The following is a 22,693-nucleotide window of genomic DNA, read 5'->3' as shown; positions in this document are numbered from 1 at the left end:
AGCCAGTAACAACATTTTGTGCAAAGCATCTTTTCGTTTCACTTGAGGTGAATATAGTTAAGAATTTTTTCATTTGTAAAAAAAATCTTTAAAATAAAGATAAAGTTTTTTAAATCAATGCATATCCACCAAGACATGCAGATACTATACATGTGGGAAAGGCCAGTATTAGCCTCTGTTTAGGGTAGTTTTCTGGCAGCTGGTGACAGGAGAACTCAGGCAGCTGATGTCTTATGCAGAAGATTTTGATGCAGACTTGATGCATCAAGGAGACCAGAAGGTGCAACAATATACAAACGCTAACAGAGTAACATGAAAAATTGTCACCCCCCAAGTCTGACGATGTCTTCCACAGTATCCCAATATATCTTCCTCTACTTGCGTCACCCATTCTAACAGCACATCCCTGAATGGCTAGAATTGCTGTCACTCTCTATGTTACATGTCGCATCCTATTGGATAGTTAAGTCTAAATATGCATTCCTAAATCCCATTGTGTCCTTACGTCTTGCTACTCGTGAAATACACAAAAGAGTTTGGTGCCTCTTTGTTTGGGGGCATCTGAATAAGATATGAAAGTCCATGAGAGTAGACACTACAATGTACTGCTAGTTGGCCCTTTATCTATAACCTGACCTTGGGTACTGCTGGGAGAGAAGAGAGTATGTGTGGAATTAGACAGGCACTATTCTCATAATGCAGTACAGATGTAATGTGTGAGGATGGTCAAAAATTCCTCAACAGCCTCTAAATCATCTCTACTAATAAATTGCAAGGAAAATAAGTGGAGTTTCTGAGAGAATAGTGTGTCAAGTTAATAGTATCTAGTCCTGTTTTGTGTATGTACCATACCACATTTGGGTTCTTTGTTTGGTTCATTATTCTTGCATATTTCACATCATCCTGACATGTTCTGTCTTGTTCTGACATGTTCGGTCTTGCATGCTGTTTTTTGTTGAACAGCATGCAGACAAACACTAAAGCCTTATTGATCTGAGTTATGAAAGTTTGCAACCCCATTTTCTCAATAATGAGCAGCTCAACAAAGAACCATTATCCAAAGAGGAAGTTTAGTCTGGTAGGAATCCACAAGCATAATAAACATTACATCACTAATTGTGAGCATGCGAGCGCGTCCCCAGCCACCTCGGTGTTCACTGAGCCCCATTCAGACCTGATATTAACAACCGTCCTGAGACTAACACTAACAAGTGGACAGCATTAAGTACGTCTGTTCACATCTGACATTAAAATGTGTCCTGAATGTGTCTCCTATGACCACTTGTTATCAGATGTGATCACTTCACTGCTCTATATGTAAATAATCATGTCCGTCACTTGTGTTAACGAAGACCAAATTATATTGTTTTTGCCCAGTTTGCGTTTACAGGGTCGTTCTTGTCGACACAAGCGAGCGAGAGAGGACTCAGGAGGGGTTAAATGAAACTTGTTCAGCTGTTCTGTGAAGAAAGATTTGACCAATTTAGGAAAAACATAATTTTCTTTTCTTTGCTTTATACACGTGGATGCTTTTCATCTCTGGAGTTTTAAGTGTCCACACCCATGTTTTTGTACAACCAGCCACAGTGAGAATGGGGAAAGGAATTGAGAGAACCATACGGAAGGAATGATGGGTGGATATAGAAGTGGGATGTACAGAAGGAAAAAAAGTTGACTGGATTGAAAAAGATATGTGTTGAACAGACCTTTCGGACGACTTGGATGAAGTCCTTGGCGCTCTGCGGGCTGCGGCCCTGCAGCTGGCGTGTGCAGGCCTCTAAGGAAGAAGCGTGGGCTACAATCAGCACGTTGTTTCCTACATAGAGTGGAAACCCAGGCAGGATACAACATCAGCAGAGGACAAACACATGAGAGTGTAAAACAATAAAGTAAAAGAAGTTCACCTACACAGACTCATCAACCTCCTCCAAAAGCTCAAGTGGCTCTGCTGTGTTTCTCTTACCAGTGTTTTTACAATCCGAAAGGATATCTTTGGTCACTTGGTAGCTTCGACTCATGTAGTTCTCATACGACTCAGACACAGTGAGCTTGCTGACTGGGATCAAGGGCCTGCATGGAGACAAGAACCAATTATAATTTATTTTTTAAACTATGGCACATGTCAATTACTATCCATTTACTATTTAAAATATGTTCAAATGCTGCGAATGAAGCACACACAACACAAAAGAAGAAGAATGGATAATAATATTCAATACTGCATATGATAGGACTAACTAGAAACCATTCCAATACCCACAGTCAAAGATCAGGGGCTCTTATCATGGGGCGGCATTGCTGAGTAATCCATGACTTGGATATACATACTTGATTTTTCAGTAAAGTGACAAGTAATAGAGAGCAGCTGAGATATTTTTACTGGTCGCTAGAATCATTTTGTCTTCTACAATAATTATGTCAGGAATAGAGGAAAAGCATTTTGGAAACATTGCTGCATATTAACAGAGCACACTATCCTTTACTTCTTTTCTTTGGCAGCTACTGTTTTTTTTTTAGACTGTAATAGTGTGATGTTGGTTAAACTTCTGTTATTACTAACCATTTTCAACAATAAAACATTTTACTCAAAATGTATCAAATATGTAATTTTTCTTCGCAAAAATCTGTAAAAGTGATTAGAAGTTATGCAGATGATACATTTACATGACTAATTATACACATACAGTATAATTACTTAAACAATGTGTGTTTTACCCTGAGCTGTTTGTTTCACCTGTACAATGTGTCCACACTGAAGTTGGCAGCAGCCAGGTCAGTCGGGGGTATCCATGCAGGCAGGGAGTTCCCAGAAACCCACTTGGTCCATTCAAAAAGCCCTGGTTCCACTCTCACCTTCACTTTACCGTCCTGCTGCAGACCTGTTCACACAAACACAAAGCATCAGAGACAACAAATTCTTCATGATGAGCTTTCTTAATGTCCCTGATATACAATTCTGTTTGTGTGACTGCTCAGGGAATACTGAGTGAATGTCTTATCATACTTGCTCAGGAAGACTCTTCTTACCTTTCAGGATGTTCTGTGCAGTCTGAACACATCGCAGAGAGGGAGAACAGTACACAAAGTCTATCACTGTGCTGCTCTCTAGTAGGGCCTCACCTGGAAAAGCACATATTCAGCTCACACACATTTCATAAAGAAATTGGCAGAGTTCCTGGCGGGGTACATCATTGAGATCTATATAGATGACATACCCACTAGTTGAGCCTGTGTGGATCCAAACACAGTGAGAGGAGTGTCCATGTCATAGTCTCTCTGCCCCCCCCACAGAGGCAAACTGGGAGGCATGTTCAGATTGGAACGTACATATCTACCTGCCGGACATGAAAACGCACGCGAGTAAATGTAAGGATTCTTTTTTTTAACTTATTCCTAAAATCTACCTTTTGTCCAATGGAAGGATTAAGGAGGTTAAATACAACAACACTTGTGAAATTCTTTTCTGTCTTCTGAGCCAAGATTTAACTGGCTGAGCTCACATGAGTGGTGGGGTTCAGAGTGGGTGTGCTCACCTTTACTGTCTGAGCAGAGGGAGAGCCAGTGTTTGCCAAAGACCACATCCATCCTCTCACCGTGTCGGCAGACAAAAAGTGTGCGCTTGGACTGCCGAGAATGACCACTGCTGATCCGCAGGACCTGTTGGGAATAAAAGACTTCAGTTTGATTTTAATGTACAAAACAACATGAGTAGTATTCATATAATATAATTATAATTTTTAAAACTACTAACTACCTGCATTGGATGACAAATGAGACTGAGGGTGGGCGTGTCTCCAGGACTCGTGTTATCAGGGCGTCGGCTGTCCAGCAGTCCATCAAACATCCCTCTCTCCTTACTGCTCTTGTCACTGGGCCCACAACTGAAGAAGGAATGGGAGCTGTGGTGGACAAGGAGAACTGACTGTCAGAAATCGTACCTAATAATTCCATAAATAAGTAGGTAATAATGTCTGTCTGTCTGTTTGTTTGTATGTGGAAAGCATTTCTCACAAACCGATCATCTTATTGCTGTCACACTCTGCGATTTGGATACGCAATGGGTTAAATATTAATAAAAATTGAACAGACAGGGGACCAGTGCTCTGTACCAGTCAGTGGGGGCGAGTGGCTGTGTTTAATCTTCTCCTACGTCTTCGGATAAACTACAGCAGTGGTTGGCAACTTGGTCAAACCATGGGTCAAAATCGCCGCCAGATCATTTTGATAATTAGATAATTTTTATCTCACCATGTCAGACTGACAGACATTCAGGGGTGTAGCGGGTGCTGATCTCTGTCATGGCAACAACATTCATATAATTACTTCCCCTTTCGCAAGTTTTCTTAAAAGTAAAAGCACAATGTTAATCTAATGCTTTAAATCAAGCTAAATGAATGTAAATACAGTATAATGGTAGTTCAGTAAATCATTCAAACCTATATAAAAACCACAGTTGAACAATAATAAAGCAAATTCAGTTTAATTGTCATTTTACACTGACTGTAAAATCTTAATTGCAGATAAACCAGGTAGGATGACCTAAAAGTTTTCTAACTTCACTCTGCACCATAGACTGTTTATGAAAAGCTCTGCACAGAACGTCCAGCACACAAACAATACAAAGTTACAGTATATTGTAGAACTGTTTGAGGAGGACTCACTAATGACAAGGAATAATTCTGAAGTAGCTTCAGAGCTTTAACACAGGACAAGAGAACAGTCCATTCCAAACAGGGAGGTTTAGAACGGGCTCTGCACTAGTAAAACCGGAAAATGTCCTTCTCCAGCTAATGAAGAAAGGTTGATCCATGGAGGACTTTGGTATTAACCAACTTGGATATCTGCAACTGATCCAGAATAATAAAAAGCCAAAATTTCTTTTGAAAGAATCGATAGAAAGAAATGATCTATGATCAAGTTCTAATATTCATTTATATGTTTCATATATATAATTATACAAAAACAAAGACCACTAACTTATAGCCGCAATTTTGTAAAATTTCCCTGAAAACTTTCACTTACAAGAAAAGATGTTAATTTGAAAACATGAACTTTATGTATTATTTTAATGAGATACGTCTTTTTGTTCGTTTATACAAATATTAGATGCTCTGCTTACCCATGAAAGACCCAAGTGTCGGATTCATCAGCCAAGCTGACATAGTTTTCCGGCAGCAGGCCAGAAAGCCCGGTGGCCAGTGAGGTCCCGTACACCCAGCCCTCACTGGTGCTACTCTGGTCCACTGGAGACATGAAGACAAAATCCCCAGGAACCAGCTCCAGCTCATCCTCATTCTGAGGCATGTAGGGGTACATCACCCGCAGCGTCTGCATATGTGACATGTAGGTTGTCTCAATGGCGAGGATTTATTTTCTTTAATGCAGTTGGTTAGATATCTGTGATCCAAAACAATTGTCGTCAGTATAAATAATACCTCATGGTTAGCAAAACGAATGTCCCGGGAGAACAAGACAGCCAGCCAATCACAGCCCAGCTTGACTTCGATGCCTTTAGCCAGTTTCTCCAGTGAGGCGAGGTGGTCAGTGGGGAAGTTGTAGGCCAGAGTCACATGGAGCTGCTTCTTGTGAGGCTCCACATGGACTTCTGGATATGGAAGGAGAAAACCCATTTTCCATCAGTGCTAAACCACAGAGATCAACCATATCATAAATTAACTTCTTTTTTTGCAACATATTATTGCTGGTAAGATACAGCCGAAAATTGCACATTCTTATGAAAAATAGTATCTCTCATTTTATATTCTTAAAATAATAATGATAAAATATTAAAACCTCCCCGGTAACACTGAAAATTGTCTGCATTGTAAAAACCAAATGACCCTTGGGTATGTTGTCTTTGCTGATTATGAATGTTGTCTCTTATAATTATGCTGTCTCCCTATTTTCTATTTTGGGTCAGAAAGGGAAAGTCCCATTAATTCTTCCCATTGACAATGACTACGTTTACATGGACACCGATATTCTGATACAGTCTGAATAAGACACTCCCATTTAAACGGCATTTTCTGATGACCATAAACCAAATAAGGTCATACTCACAATAAGCAATAATCAAATGAATCAGATTAATATTCTATAAGCAACTCATGTAAACAGCGTAATCCAAATAATATCTTATTCTGAATAAGGTAATAAATAGTCGCACTTCACAGTTTTGCACAAGATTTTGTCCACAGATTCAAAATCTAGTCAAAAGACTCAAACCTTGAATTCTGGATATCATCCAACATGATACAAATGACATGTCAACTCAATATCTGATATTTTAGAGTTTGTTTTGGATGGTACAGAACCACACCAACAACCAAAAATAGATTGTGATAAAGCATAGACTTTACACTTTATACAGTCATTGCACAACCTTTTATCAGTGATGAAATCTCTTGAGTAAAACCAACAACCAATCAACATTTCCATATCTGATTTTGATGACACATTCTTATCTGTCTCTTTACCGTGACGCAGAAATACGACATACAAAGCCGCTGTCTCTAATCTGATTTGGCACCTAGCAGCCTGAAATACCATTTGGCGGTTAGACTTATTTTCCCCCGTGTTTGAAAAACTGTTACAGTGACAGACGGAGTGAGTGCTTTAATAACCCATCATGACAACCATCCACACTAGGAAAGCTGCTCACCCCACGTAGCAAATATGATGAACTGATGCTGACATACTCTAAACAGTCAACATAAAGCAATGAAGAAAGATGGCAGAGATAAGACAGAAAAAAAAAAGACACAAAGCAACAATTTTACATGTGTTTCAAACCCAGGGCATTGAGGGTACGGAGTGTGTGCCCTTTATGCCTGTTGCATCTGGTTCCTACCTGCTTTCCTCGTAGCCTCTGTGGCAAAGTCAGCCGCAAACTGCTTGAGGATGTCGGCCACCTGCTCCTCCACAAAGAGACCAATGAAGTTGGAGGATGTGTAGAGTTCTAGGGGCAGTGGGGTCGGAAAACGACCTCGCCACTGCTGTACGGTGGCCTGGAGGGCCTCACATAGAGCTTCTACTTTGTGGTCTGCACACTGTAGAAAGAAAAAAAGACCCTAAGACGTGGAATACGCAACATTGCTGTCTCCATCTATCTGTTCAAAAGAACTACAACAACAGCTAATCGGAATGATGAGATATGAATGTGTTTTTAAAAATTCTTTAGCTATGAAAACTTTAACTTATGAGCACCTTAAGGATGGTCAATCTCCGCCTGCTTCTCAAAATGAATCCCCTAAAACAATGTCTCTTCATATCTTAAAGGTTCCCCTGTAGCAGCTACCACACTATGACAGTAGTAAGACTGCACAACCAACTCTGCTCCCAGTAGAACTACATACACATATTATGGACTGCACTTTAACTCTGGTTTAACTCTCTTAACTGTGCAATATTCATTGTGTCTGTGCAATTCAATGGCTTATCAGCAATAAATTCCACTGTATATATTCTCACACTGTATATATTCTGCTTTTACACTGTGTATATTAGTTTTCATTCCATTTATATTTTTTTATTATTTACATTTCCTTACAATTACAATTATATATTGCATGCGTATTTACTATTATTTACTGATTTCTATTTTTGACTGCCCTTTTGCCCTTTGTGGGATGAATAAAGGATTATCTTATCTTGTCTTATCTCATCTTATTGACAGAGGGTGTTGAGCCAAGGAATGTAGCAATGCACAAACAAAAGTGCTAAATAAATAACTAGCGAACATGGAGGTAAACAGTCTAGGAAATATATGAGAGAATGTCAACACAAAATGTTTTGGTGACCAACACTGAATGTAAACACAACTTTGTTTGCAGGACACTTAACTGTTTTTCCAGGATGTAGTTTTATCCATGAAACTGGTGAGAATGAAACTTTATAATATAAGGAGGAATAATAATATATATAATATAATGATAATAATAGTATTTTTCTACAACTTCTTTTTCACTTTTTTTGATGAGATATATTTTCATTGCACAAATGAGTGATGTATTTGCTCCATGTGCTGGAGTGGTCTTTATGTTACTCAGATCTTATTTCAAGCTTGAGTCACAGTTACAGAGCTGTTGTCTCCTAAGCTACATCCACATTACTACATTTTCGTTTGAAAACGCATGAACTCTGCTATGGATACGCCTGGTGTTCACACTACTGAAAAGGTTTAGCGCCACTAAAAGAATTTTGGTAACGCTGCTTGACCCGTTTTAGTTTGAAAACTCCAGGGACTGCGTTTTAGTCTGGGCAGGCAGAAACGGAGATGTTTGTAAAAGATGATGTAGAGACTCACAACAGCTTTCTCATTGGGTCTTTTCAGTCATGACGTAGCCTTTGCCGATTTGTCAGGCTCCCATAACATGACCCTCGTTCACAAGAAAACAACTGGCATTGGCCTCAGCTACCATTGAGAATACAACCGATTGTTTTAGATTGAAAACGCCATTTTCAAACGAAATATGTATGTGTATATATAGTATGGATGTAAAAGTGATAATGTCAAAAGGACTAACAAGGACAAAGATGAGAAATTTGCAAACAGATTTACTCCATCTGATGTATGAACTCAGAAGCACTCATGACCTTGAACCATCAGCCTTCATGAAAGTTCACTGAATGTTTCTTTCAACTCACCATGAAGAACTGGCAGAGAGTGATATGAGGGAAAATGTTGTGGGCTTTGTTTTTGCCACAAGTGACTCGACTCTGCTGCCAGAAGTGGGAGAGCTGGTTCTGAAGTGGTCCACTGGGCCGCAGGTAGAGGACGAACTCCCTGGGCAGTGGGTCATCCAGGAACGGGTCGTCCACATGGGAAAACAGCCTATGGAATAGACGGAGGTAAATGAAATATAGGAGAAGTGTCAGGTCTGTGTATTGTGCTGCGAGGACAGGGCAGGACATGATGCCTGTATTTTTGTGTAATGTGCAGTTTGTGCCACAAGTAAATGTGATCTTAACTTGAACTGGCACAAACAAAACCTGAAAAGACAAGCTAGGCAAGTATAAAGTTCCAAATGCAAATCTGTAACGCAATTTACCATAGCTGGCACATTCGAGGAATCAATCTCCTTTATAATCGAAACATTGGTATTGCACCTTGCTTTCTTGGTTGCTGGTAACATTTTTCTTCCCTGTAGCAATGACAGCAGTGACTCTGAATAAATAAACTCCTTGGCTCCTATTCAAGATTTCAGCTCTTATTTGCTCTACCGTCATTTTGGGGGAGTTTTCCCAAATACCTCCACAGATAAGCTTTGATGTGCAAAAGCAGTTATTAAGTTTTTCTTTACACCAGTCCTATGATGGATATTCTGTGCTATTACTGGCACTTACTTTCTCATTTAGTCAAATGTAGTGCAGCCTTGCTTACTGTTCTTAGAGTCCCTCAATGGTCAAAAACAGAACATTGTTTTTGACAATTGTTATTTGTCGTTACATAAATAATTTTGGTGTTAATGACCACTCTCATCTTAGTAAAATCAAACTTGTGGTAAATATAGACAAAACTAAATTGATTGTTTTTTTATAGTAACATCAATAGTTAGTGAAGCATAATTGTTATTAAAGGTATTGCTTTTAAGTTTGCATTTGCAGCTACACAACCTGCACGTTTTATGGACAGACCTAACAACCTTCTACAGCAGAGGGCAGTATAACACATTTTTTCTTGGTTTGTGGTCTGTAAAGTATATGTGGATGTACTGTGCACACATTTGTTGTTTAAACTTACCAGTCACATGCTGCTTGCACACTCCGGCCTCCTGTTGATACCAGAGCTTTCAGTCTGTAAAAGAACATAACAGAGAGGCAGAAAATAAATCAAAGTTAAGACCTCAACAACACAGAGACTGTTCACCTACAAATTACTAATCTATTGCATATTCTGAAATGTGTAGAGTAAGCGACTGTCTGGTGACTGTTGAGGGCATTGTGGCAATAAGAAACCCAGGGAGGTTACTTATTTGAAATGTTTCTGTCTAAATTAGTCAAACCGCAGAGGAACACGTTGATCTTGTTCTCTATGCACTAGTTTGTTTCCTTTGACTTTTGTGGCAGCAAATGGCAAATAAAAGGGGAACTGTTCTGGTTCCACACCTATGTGGAAACTCTGACTGTATAAACAGAGATGCAAGTGAGGAGAGGAAAATATGGAAAATGTTGTTGACTGGACAGAGAAAAACATCTGAATAGAAATTCAGCAACTGTCGACTCAGAAAAACATTCTACTGTAAGATGGAAATGCATTTTTTTATTCTTCCACTATCATTACAACTTAGAAAAAAGTTTTTTTGCCAATCATGGAAATAAATAACTATTAAAATTACAACAAAAAGCATTTGTTGAAATCAGTAATTTATTTTAAAGTTGAGACAGATTTAAATTTTTACTTCATTGTAAATTATTCATTGGTGGTGCAGCAGGCAGAGGCAGGACATAGCACATTAATTCCACTGCAGGGATCACATATTTTTGTTTACAGCACACCGACACCAGTGTCAGCTCTTATCACCAAAAACTCTCTTGACATCTTCGCTGGTGTTTCCTACGTGTGTGATTCAGGAGATTCTCTAGAGTACAGTGCATGTCTGAAAGCAGCTTATGATTCCTCTGCAATTCAAGTCTCTACTGGTTGAAATAATGCTGTAGGATACTGGAATTGCACAATTTAAATAGTATTACACAAAAAATAATGGATGTCAGAGTCAGCATTCTCTCCTGGCTATGTTCATACATCTGGGAAATGTACTATACTAACAGATACACTCAGTGAAACTAATCAACTCACTCGAATGTCTGTAACATTTGGTACATGTTTACAATGTGGTAGCTCCAACAGATACATCTTTGATTCATGCTACAGCTTTTTCCCCTGGACAATTATTTTTGTCCCACTGAGGAAAAATCATTTTCTTTTCCAGTAAATCTTACATATTTTAAGATAACAGTGTTTTTACAATTTGTACCACTCCCACCTTTTGAAATTTGTAAATGCATGTCACAGCAGGAACAGAGAAGAGAAAAGGTGAGTAAAACAGAGATAAGTAGCCAACAAAGAACAATACATGGGTCACAAGTCAGAGGAGGTGACAGTTTGTCTCACTCTCCTGCAGAGCAGCTTGGTAAATGATACACAGCATGTGTGGGAAGACATTCAAATCATTACATAGGAAAGGTTATTACACCAATGGTGAACAAACCACAGAGGGGTGACACGTCTTAACCATCACTGGCACTTTCAGTTACTTGTGAAACTGTGACTCGTCTGTATAAAGTGTGGTGGGTTGTCAGGGAAGGACCTCACCTACTTCAAACAGCTTCCTGACTTTAATCTGAATATTTAAGTCCTGGTTTCACAACACATGAGGTTGCAACTATTAAGACGGTTCTCAGTTTTCGTTTTTGCTATGGCAATTACGCAAGTTGTCATTCGCAAGGTCATGCAAAGCATTACAATGGATAAAGACCGGTTTAAAAGAAAGAAGCACTGAGAGCAGATATTTATCCATTCACATCTTCTTCCTGACCGCAGCAAAACCTGGAGGCTCAGTTGATAAGGAGGAGACGGACCAGCACATCAGATTAAAGCCACAGAATCTAATTAGCCGCCACTCAGAAGATAAGAAGTTGTGCATGCTAATGTGGTTTCCCCTCCAGGGAGCAAGTAGCTTCCTCAGCATGGCATCAGAAGCTCTTCCTGTAGGATGGGATGAGTGGAGGTGCACCAAAGAGGTGGGTGTATGTGTTTGCATGCATCCATACTGACTTTGTGTATTTGGCCAGATCATTACATTGCATGTCTTTGAGAGCTCCTGCTAATGTGCTTGGATTGAAAACTCATTATTTTCTTATGTTGTGAATGTATTGTGGGAAAAAGACCCCAGCATGCAGTGTGTTCACCTGATTAAATCATACCTGGGCAAAAAACTGATCAACAATAGTGTCGCTTTGTGGCAATAGTTAACATTACTTGAAGTCTTGATCATATCTAAATATATACTTTGTGTATGTGTTTACCAACTCTTCGTCTAATGACTGGGCAGCTATTTTCAGATAAATTAAAGCCCCTTAAATGCTGGAACTCTAAAACTCAGTAACATCTGTTTTTGGTCTTCAGTGTAAAACGATACAGGTCAAATGACTCTGCAGTATTGGGTATTTTTGGCACAAGCTACGATTGGCAATGATGTAAACATGACACCCTGGTGGATAAAAAAATTCCCAGCCCCTTTCTGCACGTCACGTCTTTTATAGCATTCAAACCCTGTAAAAAAACACCTGCCACCTACCCACTCAGTGCTATTGAACCAGAAATGGGCTACACACAGCACAACACAGCTATGCTAACAATGCTAACCAGCTGCTAGGTAGAGAAATGCCTCCAATCACAATAAACTCGCCTGCTGTACTGTTTCACGCGGTTGTAATTAAAACACATGCCTAAAGGAATAGGGGTAAAGTAAATGGTATGTATTTAAATAGAGCTTTTCTTGTCTTAATGACCACACAAAGTCCTCTACATACAGTTTTGCCATTCTCCCATTCACACACACATTCATACTAACAGCACTTTCTCTACGACACATCAAATACACATTCCCAGTACAGCCGTTAATGGGAATTTGAGGTCCAGCATCTTGCAAAAAGAAACTTCGGCACACAGAATGAGGTAGACAGGGATCAAACTGCCGACCTTCTGGTTAGCCCATTCTACCTCCTGAGCCACAGCAACCCATAGAGGAGAAAGATAAATAAGCTAAAAGCTAAAAAATCTGCGCTAAAAATAAAAGATGATAAAACACATGACATAAAAAGTAATCTTTAAAATAGTATGTTCAGAATCTGTAGGCTTGAGATTCGCTGGCAGGCGGTCTCATAATACACCCTGACTGAAAAGGCCCGGCCCTTCTATGTTAGTTCAAGCGAGACATTGGATAACCATATCTATCAAGAGAAAAAAAAACGACCCATACTTTTTTCTTGCAACCAAACCACGAGTATGCTCAGTAAGCAGCAGTTCTGGCCACAGCGGCAGCATCATAGTCAGCTTACTGGTGTGCAAGCGGCTGCTTGGGTTTCTGACGAAGCTGCTGTGTCCCACAGGTGTAGACCTACATACCACTGCATATGTGTGTGAGAGAATTAGAGAGAAGGGAGAGAGCGAGATGAAGGAGGTTCTTTTAGGACAGGCCTCACACCACTTCAACACACATCAGGCACACAACCACACATAACACACAACCACACATTAAGTCCAGACTTGCTTAAAGGTTGCAGAATACGTATAATTTATACGTGGTTGCTACATATCACAGGATTTATGTCGAGATTATTCAGTTTTATCGAACACTTAAAGGGATAGTTCACCAAAAAATTGTTATTCACTCCTAGTCCATTTACTATCCACTATGCCGATGGAGAGGTGGGTGAAGTGTTTCGGTCCACAAAAAACTTTTGGAGTTTCAGGGGTAAACAGTGTTGCAACAAAATCCAATACAATTGAAGTAAATGGTGACCACTTCTTCAAACGTAAAAAAACCCCAGAAAAAATACAGAAAATGCCTCCATACTGCTTCTGCGGTGTCATCCAAGTGTCTGTAAGCCCAGACATTTAAAATTAGACTCAAAACAGCTTAATTTACACCATGATTTTAGCTTAAATGTCCACTGGGATCCACGCACGAATGCGGCTCGAGAGGAGGATATCAGGATATTTAGGAAAAACATGGTGTAAACAACGCCATTTCAAGTTGGCTGCAACGCTGTTTACCCCTGAAACTCCAAAAGTGTTTTGTGGACTCAAATACTTCACCCACCCCTCCATCAGCGCAGTGGTGGGTAGATTTTTCAGTGACCTATCCCTTTCAAACATTTTACAGTACAAGTGGCATTCACCAACACATTCCATACACAGTGCTTTCTCTATCACACACCATACACACACAAAAACAGCAATGAGATGTGGCACCCTAGACAAATAATTACAAAGTTCTTTAGACATATGATTATGAGTAGAATAATCACCTTTTTAATTACATAATCTCAGAATAATACAAAGTATGACACAGTCAATCCCTCACCACCAACATCCAGGAGCTGCAAATGTGGTTCAGGTTGTTAGCACGCAGGCAGTCCATTAAAATCAAACTGCGATCAAATAAAGGTCATGCAGCTCTTAAGAGCTACTATGCCGACACCTGTCAATCCCAAAGACATTATATAAAAATGGACTTGTCTATGCATCCTACCACTATCCAGAGATGAAACCAAAATATCCCAGATCAATCGCTGCCATCTTGGAGTCTGTGCAGTTGTATCAAGATCTAACCGATACATGCGCTTGACCAATCGCGAGTCAGACTCAGCTGTCAATCATGATGTTTTACCCTGTTTTTATAGAGTCAAATACTGCTTAAAACCGATCTTTCAGGAAAAAACAATTGACCGTACATCAGTGTGATAAGAGCTACCTAAAACGACAGAAACCATCGGACAGAAAAATGCATTTGATGTGTATTGTGACTTTTAAGTTTGGTCCATGTCCCATCCACTAACATGGAGGAGGCAGGATTTATGAACAATACTGCAGCCAGTCACCAAGTCACATCAAGGCAGATGGTGCTGCTTGGTAAGATAAATACGAGTTTCAAATGTGTTAAAAACATTTGAATTAAATTATTCTCAGGACTTTTGCACCAACACTCAATGAATTGTTGCTGGCACCACGGCCCCTGTTATGTCTGGTGAAAAGCAAACACTGCATTCCACTGTTAGACCCTTGTAGGTGGTGGCAGCACTGTCTCAGTTTGCAGTGGCTCTCTCATAACACCGTGTGAGAGAATCCTGACGAGTCATATCTGGTCTTCGGTTCACAGGCTGAAGCTGAAGCAACACAGCGGTCATGAGGCATGACAATCAATCCAAAACAAACCAGAAACACTGCATCAGTGTGGCTGAAGAACAGGAAATGTAGAGTTTCTTTTAAACGCGTCATTACACATAGGATGTGTGGTTATAACTTGCCTCAGTAAATAAATCATCAGAGTCTTTTCTACAGTTGATCTTGTTGCAGTTTTGGTACAAACAATGTTAAAATACAGACTCAGATTAAGGTCTTGGGTTTTATTTCTTTCAGATTTCAGATGTGATATATTACAAGCTGATATGGTGAATAAATTATTTACCTTCTGTTATGATTTTACTGTTCTTGCATTAACACAATTGTTCATGACAGGTGATTCTTTGTACTGTAACCGAATGACCTTCGCTCCACATGTTTTACTGGATCACTTTTAGTTCCTACCTGCTGTGTTGTATGAAGGGTACTTAATTTATACTACATTTATATAGTACATCTACATATATTGTCCTGTATAAATTACAAGAAAATATACTCTATTAGCAGTGAGATAGCTACGACAGGGTATTTAGGTCGTAAAAAGGAGCCACAATTCTGAGATTGCGAGAAAATTGTTGTAATATTACAAGAATAAAGAAAAAAACATTATTTATCAAACAAGCAGGATGAAGAACCCTTGCTCGTCGGAGTTCCACTCATTCTGGATTAAAAATCTTGAATCAATATCTTTGAATATCATACAGATGTAACCAACATGCAGTGTCTTGCTTACTTGTCTCGTAATATTAAATTATTCTCATGAATGTATAAATTTCTTCTGATTATATCAAAACGTTATTATCATATTACAACTCTATTATTGTAAATTTACATCTTTTGTTTATTCTTGAAATCTCAGATATATTTTCCCTTTAAGTTGCCCTAATACTCATTGTGGATAGCTAATACCTAAATTAAACTTGAATGACACAGATGTGCCCATTCTTGATTCATTACTTTGAAAAAAAAGCTGAAACGTATGTATTTGGATTCCTTCTTGACTGCCACTGTGTCCTTTAGCTTCCAAAGCTTTGAATTATTGTTTCAAACCCTCAACTGAGTCAAACATGTCGATTAAAGGCTTCTGGGGATTCAAAGAGAATCCTGTGTAAACACTAAAAGGAGCTTTTTTTGGGAGCAGGCAAATTTCAGTTAGAATCATGTTAGAAATCATACCTAACGTGTTCAGACAGATGATGGTAGACCAGCCGGCCTGACGTCTGTTGATCAAAGTGGGGAGTGATCAGAGGAAGAAGAGAGATTCCTCGCTAAAGCCCCACAGGCCAGCTACTCACCACTCCCTCAGTGTTCATCATGACAGTGAGCTGCACACAAGCATCAGGCCATCTCTGCTCAGTTTAATACTGATGAACAGAAGTCAGTGGCTTCAAGAAGACACAGTCACTGCATAAACTCAAGCTGTCAACTGAACCATCCTCAGAAGCATGATTTCTTATCAGATTTAACCTGGTGTGCTGTACAGAAACTGAGACCCAGAAGATTTTAATAATAGCATTTAGAAAAGCCACAAGTAAGAAAAGTATTGAGCGTCTTCTTCTGCTAGTTTTCATTCCTACATTTATAGTTGTTTTGACTCCCAAAGATAACACTAGTTCTACAGTATGGCCACAAATTATGGGCTACAAAATGACAGACCGACTTTGACAAACATGAACCATCAAAGCAGATGAAGTTAGCTTTGATGCTAACAGCAACTGCTCACTGGAAGAAAAGGACAGTAGAGTCTTCTTGGGAATAAGAAAATATCACCAGGCTTTCAACAAGCTGGAGTAATACTGAAAGAGGTTTGAAACTGTTAGTAACCAATAATTAGGCTCATAGATGCAAAATATTTTATTTACAGTTGATCCCAGGTATGTTTATAGTTGTATCTAAAGGTTTTTTGAGAATTACAATTTATTCAAATTGGGATTTTACATTTATATATTCACTAAACTAGTGAATCTAACTTCGATGTTGGCATGAAAAATGTCATTGTGGGGTTGATGCTAATGTGCCATCAGTTAGATAAGAAGACAGATATCAGTTCTCAGAGTAGTGTAGACATGTTGAACCTAGCTTATTAGCTGACAAAATGCAAGCAACAACGAACAAGCCAAACTTTCAACAACTCCAACACTTATTTTGTAATAACACTAGTTTACTAGTACAAAGTCAAAGACAAACACCATTAAGAAATTCTTATATCTGTATATTATTCTTTCATTAACTATTGTATATTTTGAGTTCACTTCTAAAATGTATATTTAAATGTCCAAACACAATTCCAAAAGAGAAATAATTTATTATTGTTTTGATTATAATCAAATTTTGTGTAAATGTATATAATTTATTATGTGTTAAAAATAAAGTATTTATTCCGATATAAAATGGAATGCTGGAATAAAATACTTACTTTAAAAAAACTTAAATATCCAACATTTTTAATTTTTCTAAATTGTACAATAAAGTGTAAACTTGTTTGACTTGCAAACAAGCAATACCTACTAAAAATGCACTGTAATGAAGGTGAATCACATGAATTATCTTGGATTAGACTAATATCAGCACAGCCACATCAATTAACGAGTACAGATAGTGATTGATTGTGAGCAATAGCAACCATTTTGATGATTGATTAATCATTCAGAATATTTTCACTGGGATGGGCTGACATTTTAAGATTAATCAATTAACCAACAAAATAATTGGTAGATGAATCAACTATGACAGTAATGGTTTGTTCCAGCCTTAAATATCAGAATTGTATTAGAAGGCCAACATCAGCCACTCGTTCCGTTGTGTGTTACGCTCTGTTGGTTACCACTCCCTGAGTCCCTATGATAAAACACAGCTGTTTCACAGCATGACCGTCTCAACCTCTCCACCTGTGAGTACTCAGAACAGTGTGGGCTGAGAGAAGAACGGAATAAAAGGCCTTTATAGGAAAATGCTCAATGCTGATTTTCCCCTATCACTAATGAAAAAAAGATGAGAAAAAAATCTAAATACAAGCTGTGAGAGCTGGTTTGTTTCACATTTAAAATAATGACAAGTCCGGAAGTTGTTTGCCTAACAGCTGCTTTCGCCACTCCCTCATCAAACCCTAACATTACAGTACATGCACACATTTCAATCATTTTCAGGCTGTAAACACACTTCAGCTCAAGCACCAATTTGTACAGATGTGTACTGTGACATGCAGTAGCTCTGAATATGTTTACCACTTAAATAACATACAGGGTCAATCTGTCATCTTTAAGACATTTATGAGAATATTGTGAGAAACCCACACTCATTCTCGCCCACAGAGATGTGAAAGCAAGTTTTACCGAGAGATGCTCTGTTAACAGCTCGACTCACAGAGAGACAGGAAGAGAAAGAGACAAGGCAGTGAGCAACACGCCCACGCAACACAGCACTGCGCATACTTATACATCGTGCAGCACATAATATTTAACAATTAAACTTTAACTAAATGATTACACGATGGCCTAGAACACAACAGGTAATCATGATAAACATGTTATACAAGAGAGATTATTGTGAAGAATGGCTTGAACTTTATAGTCTAAGGAAGTGTTCACAGACCCTTCTCTGAATCAGAATATAATCTATTCTGATGGCAAGAACTGACTCCCAACAGTTTGCAGCAGCATATCATTTCACATGGTGCAGATTTGCTATGTAAAATTATGCATCTAAATTTCTTCTCTACTAAAATGGAAAAAGCATCTTCCAATTTATTATTCATTTATCTCTCTGTCCACACTGTAGTTTTATACGTCTGTTTCAATATGTTTTTTTGTAGCATTTTTATATTCAAATCCCTCTTTAACCTCTAACTTCAACCATCATATAAAACATAGGTGAGGTCAATGTATTCCTTTCAGCCTCCTCATAATCCTGCTGTCGCTCCATATCTCCCTACTGCTGGGATGGTAAGATTCACTGATTCGCACTGGTGCACTTGCATAAACGTTCACAATGTAACTGCCCCAATTACAGAAGAATGGGTTGAACTAGAGATGCATTACTTTTTGATTCATTCATATATGCTGTATATAGACTTTATTTTATCTTTTGTGAATGGGTCAAGTTTTTTATCTTTTTGTCTCTTTAGGAAAAATATGTCACAAATAAAAGCAGTAATTAAAAAAAATGTTGGTGTGTTGGCACATTTTCATAAAAAAAATGTTCTATAGTTAATCGGAAGATTCAGCAACTGTCAAATAATACGATTATTTCATCATAAAAGATAATAAATGGTGGACAGATACTGATTTGATTTAGAGTTGATGGGATAATTAATTAATCGATTAAATGTGGGAGAATAACTCTCTGCTCAGGACACCATCATTCTATATCTTAACATAGAAAATAGTTTGGCGGCTATATTAAGGGTTGAAGTCTTGTATATCACCTTTAACATTTTAATAGTTTAAACGATTATTCCACTGCTAGATGAAGTGTTATTTCCATTAACTAGTCAGTCATACCTAGACATCCTGCATCTATTATGCAGTGGGGCTTCATTGTTATCATGGAGGAATATGACTTACTGTTGAGAATGAGAAAATAAACCCACTCTGATCCACATGAGAAAATATTTAGTCATTTATTTTCCACACTATGTAACCTCCATATTATTCCATAGTAACCTTAAGAAAAAACTGTGACAAAAAGTCCTTTAGTGAATCAGAGATGTGTCATAAAGGCATATGGAATAAAATACAAAAACTAAAAATCATTGATTTAGCTTTATTTTGGTCATTCCTATTTCATATTTAGAGCTACTCATAGTCTGACTAAAAATCCGCTTCATACAGGCATCCATTAACAAGATGCTAAGGAGTATATGAAGGGTTAATCTACTAAATGAACAAAGAGACAAAGGTCTTGGGGAATACCATTGTAAGAAAAGTAGTATTAACACTTTTTGTGCAGAGGAAGCTGCGTAAAATCTGATAAACGTCCTTGAGTGATGTCACTTGAGTTAATGTCGGCTCTGTCTGAAGACTAAGTCTGAAAATGAAAAAAATCTGGGGGTGTGGAGTTCGAAAGAAACGAACTTGCCAGACCGTTTGTAGCCTGCTCCTCAGCTACACTCGAGGCTAGCCAAACAAAGCTACATAGCCGCTAAACTAGCATAAGACACCTGATTTCTCTTGCATTGTTGGAATACAGGAATAGGAACTCGTCGAACATAAAAACAAACTGTAGATCACTGTGACAAATCAACAGATTTGAGTGAGTGATATATTCCCAGAGCAAAACAACATCTCACTAAACAATCTCACATAAAACGCATCATATCAACTCATTGTTAACCATTTTCTCATATCAGCGCAGTGATATTGTAAACCTGCATGTTTGGAATGGGCTGTTAGCTTGGCCTGCAGTAATGCTGGGTGCAGTTTTCTTTCTGAAACTGTAAAAGTGACCTGCTACACTCAGCCCACAGAACCCTGAAGCTGCACCACCGCTGCTGCACTTTTCCATGGGCCCTTAACAATACACAGACAGACAGACTGATGGACAGAGATTTCTGGAATCAGTAAGTTGTTAATCATCCATTTAATGATATAGCATTGAGAAAAATATTTTTGTTTGTTTTTTGTTGCAAGAGGTCAAAGGTTAACATCTCTGTACCTTGCTATACGGACATATTCTAGCAACAGTACCAATAAAGCACACATAGCCACTACTGCACTGTACAGGGAAAACTGTCAGGCTGTTGTGTCACCAGACAATACAGCAGGTGGATGGGGGGTGGGGGTTTGGGGTCTCAGTGTAGCATGATCCAGCAACACTTGTGTGCCTGCTGCTGCTGCTGCACACAGCAAGTGTTACAGTTCACATGAACATATCAGCACTGTGACTAGCATTGTAAAGGCTTCACACTTGTAGTGTGGCCTGAAGTTCCGATTCTGTGAGTAACACTTTTTAGAAGATGAGGAGGAAGACAAACAGGTAACTGCCACATACAACAAACCTGTAAGCAGCTGTCTCAACCAGTTGTCTTGACAGTGATAATGGTAGCTAATTTGGGTTGCTATGAGCCCCTCCCTGCTTTGTCTGACAACTGCTCGACATGATTTGTTCTGCCTGCTCCCACAGATTAATGTGACATATGTGAAAACAGGCCCTGATACCACCACACCAACTGCACCGAGACCAGCTGACTCTCTCATCTCTCACATTGGCCTTTTATTACAGTGGAGACTGTTGAGACACTTTGGTTCATTGGTGGATATGATGCATCTACAAGACCCTTTTAACCCAAATTTATGTTCTTAAAATCTGATCAGATTAAACACATGCATGTATTTAACTGTGATAATTAAAATCTTCTGGTCTCATGCTGTTTATCAGCTGTCCAGAAACCATAAACTGGCCCACCCATGTTAAAGGAAACACACACACACACACACACACACACAAACACCACCCACTCACTGGAAGCCTCGTACTGCTGAGAAGTTCTGTCACTGAGGGAAATCCCATGGCTCTTTGTCCTCTGACTGCATGCATCCTCTCACTTCCTGTTTACAAATCTGGCAACACACACATTTGCAAGACAGCACACAAGCAAATGACCACACACACACACACACACACACGCACACACACACACACACACACACACACACACACACACATCGATATATAAACAGGCGTATATACATGTGAACCGAAAAGGATTTGTGAGGCAGATCACCACAGTAACCACAGAGGTAAAACAACAGGACTCTGTTCCTCTCTGTCTCATTGTTTCACTGCTTTAACACTGTCACAGTACAGGAAGACAGATAATAGAGTGGTTCCTACACTTTTAGCAAGGCTCCATGTGCAGGCTGACTGACACACATGGAGAGTACACACACACGGACACAGAGAGACTGGACAGACACAGAGAGCGACAAAGCCGGAGAGCTGATTTGAGTTGCCACCAGAAAAGGTTATGTCCGGGGCAATTGATCTTACCCGAATTTATGTTTATTTTTTGATTTATGCTAATAAAGATGTTTGGTGTTGAGCGGCTGTCGTCTGGTTGTGTTGGGAGACCCAGGGTGGCAAGGGACATTGCCACAACTGTATATAACAATTATAATTCCAGATGATTCGCAAGCTATTGTTCTTGGTTAATTAGAAATGACAAACCATAATCCTTCTAGCAATTTTCACTGAATGATATATGATAATGATATATTAGGATAGGATACTTTATGATATTGTGATACATAGCATTACTCGAAATATTATTCTTTTACTGAGAATGTGAACAAGAGCTGAAAATACAACTCATGTATCACCTTGATAGTCTAATATATACATCACATAATATTGATAACTTGGTGAGCACAATGTACAAAAACTACTTGATTTTTGGGGGTTGATACCAATATTAGGGAGTAAAAAACATTTTGATACCACCAATATATTGGGTGATATGAACTGCCAATAATTATCATCATGATATCATCATCAAACTCTTATGACAAATAAAAGGAAAACACAAATACAAGCAAAAATATAGTTGAATCTAAAAACATTTTATAGCGTAAAATGTCAACATAAATAAAGATTGTTTCTGCACAATAAAAAATAATAAAAATAATAACAAACTACATATTATTCTAGACAGAATATTTATGGTGTTTATATGACACCATTTCCAACAGCAAGCGATTTTCTGCATTATCCTGTAAAAGGAAAGTTTTTATATCGGCACATAATGGAAAACATAAACATAGAAACCGACGTGCCTGTGAAATGCTCATA

At 38.6% G+C, this 22,693-nt stretch overlaps 1 protein-coding gene across 1 annotated transcript in view; it reads right to left on the bottom strand.

Annotated features, from left to right (window-relative positions):
* Window positions 1–22,693, bottom strand: part of ubash3bb (ubiquitin associated and SH3 domain containing Bb) — a 42,268-nt gene that overhangs the window by 5,258 nt on the left and 14,317 nt on the right. The window contains exons 2-13 of the mRNA XM_034603979.1: window positions 9,743–9,796; window positions 8,647–8,833; window positions 6,851–7,049; window positions 5,436–5,605; window positions 5,120–5,328; window positions 3,755–3,899; window positions 3,534–3,657; window positions 3,216–3,335; window positions 3,028–3,120; window positions 2,735–2,879; window positions 1,964–2,070; window positions 1,707–1,816 (exon numbers count right to left, since the gene is read on the bottom strand). Coding sequence (XP_034459870.1) covers window positions 1,707–1,816; window positions 1,964–2,070; window positions 2,735–2,879; window positions 3,028–3,120; window positions 3,216–3,335; window positions 3,534–3,657; window positions 3,755–3,899; window positions 5,120–5,328; window positions 5,436–5,605; window positions 6,851–7,049; window positions 8,647–8,833; window positions 9,743–9,796 — 1,663 coding nt within the window. The remainder of the gene's footprint in view (window positions 1–1,706; window positions 1,817–1,963; window positions 2,071–2,734; window positions 2,880–3,027; window positions 3,121–3,215; window positions 3,336–3,533; window positions 3,658–3,754; window positions 3,900–5,119; window positions 5,329–5,435; window positions 5,606–6,850; window positions 7,050–8,646; window positions 8,834–9,742; window positions 9,797–22,693) is intronic.

This window comes from Hippoglossus hippoglossus, chromosome 13 (assembly GCF_009819705.1).
Source record: "Hippoglossus hippoglossus isolate fHipHip1 chromosome 13, fHipHip1.pri, whole genome shotgun sequence".
In the NCBI taxonomy this organism is placed as follows: domain Eukaryota; kingdom Metazoa; phylum Chordata; class Actinopteri; order Pleuronectiformes; family Pleuronectidae; genus Hippoglossus; species Hippoglossus hippoglossus.
The sequence above is the reverse complement of the archived record's forward strand: the minus strand, read 5'-3'. Positions and strand labels throughout refer to the sequence as shown.